Source organism: Actinia tenebrosa, unplaced genomic scaffold (genome assembly GCF_029948245.1).
Source record: "Actinia tenebrosa isolate PJP-AT-01 unplaced genomic scaffold, QUT_ActTen_1.0 PGA_scaffold2__45_contigs__length_23673736, whole genome shotgun sequence".
In the NCBI taxonomy this organism is placed as follows: Eukaryota; Metazoa; Cnidaria; class Anthozoa; order Actiniaria; family Actiniidae; genus Actinia; species Actinia tenebrosa.
In genome coordinates this window covers 14875063-14881062 of record NW_028292579.1, presented here as the reverse complement: position 1 = coordinate 14881062, position 6000 = coordinate 14875063, and the positions used below count along the sequence as shown (strand labels likewise).

Here is a 6000-nt window from a genome sequence, read left to right as displayed (position 1 = left end):
TTTTTTTTTTTTTTTGAGATTATTGTTTATCAATATTATTGTTATTTATAAAAAAAATATCATTAATATAATAAAGAGCCTGTGGAAATATTTATTTTTCAAATTATTGTGTGCAATTTGTTTCCAGATAAAGCAATTCTGACCATTTGTAATTGGTCAGTGGGACCAATATTCCTGGTTAATCTGACCAAATTGTAATGGAACACATACAACGAAAAAGAATTGGTCACAGTTACCAATATATTTTAACCAATAACGGATTGCTAATTCAACCAAAAAAAAAATGGTTATCTGTGATAAAATGAAAATAAAAATAAATCACTTTTATTTAAGAGTCTAGTCGTTCTAGCGCTTTCGCACTAATTGGGGACACTTTTCACTCACACACACTACCACTACATTCAATATTCTATGCACACAACGCTCAACTCAAATGTTGATTTTTATGGAGGAAGGAAACCGGAGAACCCGGAGAAAACCCTCGTAGCATAGGAGAGAACAACACATCAAACAAACTCAATTCACATGTGGCGACCACAGGGCTTGAACCAGCGACCCGACCCGTTGGACTCACAGCGGTGAAAGACGACACCTTAGCCGCGAACGCCACCCATGCATTGAGGTAACAGACAGGGTAAACATTTGATGCGCACTTTTCATTGCAGTTTTCTAGTCAATCTTTCTAGATCTTCCATTATTCTAAAATTCGCTGATAATTTCTCTCAAAACTACGTCAGGATACAAATTAGAACTAATACTACCCAAAATTGCAAGACTATTGAACGCATTTAAAGCGATCTAAAGCCAACGAGAAATACAGAAAACATTGACTGTTTCCCAACGATTTGATGCCCTGGGAATTCTATTGTTTGCTAATGATCATAACAAATTCTTTCGCACCATGCACAGTCTCATCTCGCTTGGCTGCTTTCCGATTTACTCCCGAAGTTTGGCAATAAACGGGGTTTTCTTTATTCAAACGTGGGACGTTTGTCATGATGTACTTTGTCAGTGTGAGTGAATAGAATCGGCGAACATGCTTCAAATAAAAACTTCAAGAAAGAAGCGAGCCAGACTTCATGTTGTACATATCGTCGTGCTCGCTTGGAGCCTTGGAGCTCGCGGCCACGACTCTTCGTCGTCCTGAAAATTTGATTTTTTTTTCCTTTCTAAAACTGTATATTTGAAACGAAATGACTAATGATAAACAATCAAAAGATAATGTTAAAAAATCGAGGCAAGAAAACGATAATTTGAAAGGGCATCTAGCCGAATTACAAGAAGAACTCAAAAGTGTGAAGAACATACTCGAAGCAAACGCAAACACCAAAGAGCTGCAAAATTCTGTTAATTACTTCAGTGCAGAATATGGTGACTATAAAGCACACATCCTCCTTGGAAAGCGTTGTTAAGACAATCGACGAGAAGCTGTCTCAAGGAAAGTCTACGAAATCGACGAGGCAATTGAATCAATCATGGCGTACAGCTACCAATACAATGTCTAAATTGTAGGTTTGCCTAAAACGAAAGCAGGTGAAACAGCAGCAGAAACGGTTGATTTGTGTGTAAATCTCTTCAATGAGCTGGGTGGAAATATAAGTCAAAACGATATCGACATTGCAAATCGTTTACCAAAGCGAGATGATTCTAAACCTGCGACTGTTGTGTGCAAATTTACTTGACGTGTTGCTAAGAAGCGGTAGTAACGAAGAGAAAAGAAATCACAAACATCGACATACAGAAAGTCATACCAACGTGCAATGAGGATTTCGACAACTCAACAATCGCTATATTCGAATATTGAACTCCTAAAAAACAGGAGTTACTAAAGCAAGCCAAATCCTTTCAAAGGGAATTTAATTATGCGTACTGCTGGGTCAAAAACATCGAAGTCCTATTAAGAGAAACTCACGATAGCAAGATCATAAAGATAAATAATCAGTTAATCTTAGATGGCCTAAAAACCTCTTCATCAAGTCCAATAGCTAGTGGTTGGGGTCTTCCTCCACCTTTATTTAATGGAAGAGGCCGTGGAAGAGGCAGAGACGGATCGCAAAGCAGTGGCCCAAGAACTAGGTCAACAAATAATCAATTTTAGCTAAGGTAGCACTTATTGGTGCTGTTAATTTCCTCCGGAGGTTTGTACCCGAGTTTGCTAAGATTATGTTTCCACTATACCAGCTACTAAAGAAAGAAGTACCTTGGAGGTGGGGGAAAGTTGAATAGAGCGCTTTTGCTAATATAAAAGCTGCGTTGTGTTCTGACACTGCTCTACGGCATCATGAGCCTAATGCTGAGTTAGTTCTGCAATGTGATGCTTCATCGGTAGGGGTAGGGGCTGTATTGCTTCAGCCAGGCCCCGATAGTGTGTTACTACCTGTGGCTTACGCCTCACGTACTCTGAACAAAGCTGAACAAAATTATTCACAAATTGAACGAGAGTCCTTGACCATAGTTTTTGGAGTTACAAAGTTTCGACTGTACTTGCTGGGAAGACATTTCCGACTGCTAACAGACCACCAACCCCTGATTACTCTCCTAGGGGAACACAAGGCTGTACCGCAGTTGGCTTCAGCAAGAATAAAGAGGTGGTCCCTGCTTTTAGCAGACTATAACTACACCATTGAGTTCATACAGGGGAAGGAAAATGTGCACGCAGATTACTTATCCAGGAAGCCTAGGAGGCTGAACCAGTAACAGTTCAGGTTATGTTCATCGAGGGGGAACAGATAGTTGATGCAGCTGCCGTGGTCAAGGAAACAAAGGAGGATCCAGTCTTAAGCAGGGTACTACATTACACTAAAGATGGATGGCCAAGTAAACCTGAGGTGGACTTTCTACCTTACTACAACAAGAGGCTGGAGCTGACCCATGAGGATGGTGTTCTATTGTGGGATTCCCGTGTCGTCATCCCGTCTGCTTTGCGCCCGCTCTTGCTAGATGATTTACATGCAGAGCATTTTGAAGTCGTCAAAATGTTAGCCCGGAGATACATGTGGTGGCCAAGAATGGACCAAGAGATTGAGGATATTGTTAAGTCCTGTGCGGCCTGTCAAGAAACTGCTAAAGCTCCAGCAGCGTCCCAACCTGCAGCTTGGTCTTGGCCTGTGGGGCCATGGAAACGTCTTTATCTGGATTTTGCTGGACCTTTTCTTAACAAGATGTTTTTAGTAATTGTTGATGCATTTTCTAAGTATGTCGATAATGTACCGATGTCACACGCCACTGCTGCCAATACCATTGCAGCTTTGAGGCATACGTTTAGCTATTTTGGTCTGCCTGAACATTTGGTCGCCGATAACGGAAGCCAATTCACAAGTGAGGAACTTCAGAAGTTCCTCAACGATAATGGCATTCAGCACACGACAACGGCGCCAGGACACCCCGCCACTAATGGTTTGGCAGAACGTTATGTGGGGGATTTTAAAGATAAGCTTAACAAGATAGGGGATACCGGAGAACCTCTTCAAACAAAATTGGATCGGTTATTACTCACTTATCGGGCTACGCCCATTTCACTCGGAAAGTCATCCTGTGAGCTGTTAATGAACAGACAACCAAGGTTAAGGTTCAACGCACTCAGAGCCAAGCAAAGTAAACAGGAGATCAAGATATTCCAAGATAACTTGGACAATAAGCCCAAGTTTGCTCAGGACCAACCAGTGTTTGTCAGGGATTATAGGAGAGGAGCTCGATGAGTACCCGCGAAGGTTATCAGAACTATCAGCCCCAGGAACTACGACGTGCAAGTTGGATATATAGTCTGGAAAAGCCACGTGGAACAGTTACGCTCACGGTACGTACCTGCGACTCAATGTACCCAACTGAATTGGGATTTACCGTTGACAGCTCAACGGGATGAAGTTCACCCAGTACCCTCCTCGTTTCATGAAGCCAGGAGGGAGGAAGAAGGAGAACAGAAAACAGAGTATGAAACCGCGCCGACTCAAGTTAACATTCCTGTTCAAGCTGAGGGAGATAATCCTGTACCAAATCAAGCAACGGGAAGTCTTCAGACTGATGTCCCTGTCAGAATGTATCCTATGCGAGAAAGGAGACCTCTACAAAAATTCCAATGAACACTTAAGGGATCTTCAAGGACAATTCCAAAGAGTATATAAACAGTTATCGTAGAATGATAAGTTATACACCGTAGTGAAAATAGTAACTGACGTTTCGGACGTTAGTCCTTCGTCGGAGTCAATAGAAAGTAAGAGTAAGAGAAATGTTTATATAGTAGAGGAGAGAGAAAACAAACCAATAAGAAAAAAGCAAGCCATTTAACAAAGGAAAACAAAAGGATCGAAAACAACAATAGGTGGGAAATAACTTAATTATAAGCGAAGCGTTCGTTCATCCCGTGGGGATTAACGGTGCCAAGTGAATGAATTAAGCGCATTTCTTTTGTTTTACGATGATTGTTGCTGCAGTGGGTTAAACACAGACCAAAAACAATAGCATTAAGCTCAGAGTGATTAGCAGAGTTAAAGTGCCGAGCAACTGGTTTAGACAAATCTTTCTTGCGAATGTCGTAAAGGTGGTCTCTAAAACGATCACCTAATCGGCGGCCAGTTTCTCCAACATAGAGCATGTTACAGCGTGAACACTGAATGCAGTAGATGACGTTAGAAGAAGTACAATCAAAATGATCTGTAATATTAAAGGTGGATTTGGGACCTTTAATAGAAGTATGTGAAGCAACAAAGGGGCAAGTGTAGCAACGTTTGCGAGAACAGCGAAAAGTACCGGGTTCTTTATTAGAAGGAAGTACACCTTTAACTAAGAAAGAGCGTAAATTACGGTCCCTTTTGAACGAAAAAAGAGGGCGTTCTTTGAAAATGTTGGACGTGGTGGGATCAGAGTTGAGTAAATTGAAGTTACGATTAATGACAGGTTTGATAGAGTTGTTAATAGGATGGTAAGTGATAGTGAATGGAATGCGGTTAAGGTTAGAATTGCGTGATTTAGGGGTGAGAGCAGTGTTACGATCTATGGAAGAAGCTTTAAGCATAGCACGGTCGATGATGGTAATAGGGTAACCACGATTAAGAAAAAAGGAACGCATTTCTTGACATTTGTGAGAAAAATCAGTGTCGTCACTGCAAAGACGGCGCAAACGTAAGAATTGCGAAAAAGGAATAGAATTGAGAGTGTGTTTAGGGTGTGAGGAGGAATAAAGTAAATATGAATGAGAGTCTGTGGGCTTATAATGAATAGTGGTATTGAGATGATTAGCAGAAATACTCACAGAAATGTCAAGAAATGTGACAGAAGTTTCACTAATGTCCCAAGTGAATTCAAGAGCTGGGTGAAAAGAATTGACATAGAGAATAAAAGAATCTAGGTCTTGTTTTGAACAAGAAGTAGCACCAATACAATCGTCAATGTAGCGACCAAAAAGCTCAGGTTTAATGCCTGGATAGAGATCAAAAATCGGTTGCTCGATGTAGCCAACAAATAAATTAGCATAGCTAGGTCCCATTTTGGTGCCATTTTGCTGATTTTTCTCACAAATGTCAAGAAATGCGTTCCTTTTTCTTAATCGTGGTTACCCTATTACCATCATCGACCGTGCTATGCTTAAAGCTTCTTCCATAGATCGTAACACTGCTCTCACCCCTAAATCACGCAATTCTAACCTTAACCGCATTCCATTCACTATCACTTACCATCCTATTAACAACTCTATCAAACCTGTCATTAATCGTAACTTCAATTTACTCAACTCTGATCCCACCACGTCCAACATTTTCAAAGAACGCCCTCTTTTTTCGTTCAAAAGGGACCGTAATTTACGCTCTTTCTTAGTTAAAGGTGTACTTCCTTCTAATAAAGAACCCGGTACTTTTCGCTGTTCTCGCAAACGTTGCTACACTTGCCCCTTTGTTGCTTCACATACTTCTATTAAAGGTCCCAAATCCACCTTTAACATTACAGATCATTTTGATTGTACTTCTTCTAACGTCATCTACTGCATTCAGTGTTCACGCTGTAACATGC

General features: G+C 40.9%; 1 protein-coding gene and 1 pseudogene across 1 annotated transcript; one reads left to right on the top strand and one right to left on the bottom strand.

The window, feature by feature from the left end:
- Nucleotides 1-1475: 1475 nt before the first annotated feature.
- Nucleotides 1476-2098, top strand: LOC148909360 (uncharacterized; annotated as a pseudogene).
- Nucleotides 2099-4241: 2143 nt separating this feature from the next.
- LOC148909359 (uncharacterized) lies at nucleotides 4242-5485 on the bottom strand. The gene has a single exon (XM_089034529.1). It carries the CDS (start codon nucleotides 5480-5482, stop codon nucleotides 4331-4333), a length of 1152 nt encoding a protein of 383 aa, XP_088890655.1. The 5' UTR covers nucleotides 5483-5485; the 3' UTR covers nucleotides 4242-4330.
- Nucleotides 5486-6000: the final 515 nt, after the last annotated feature.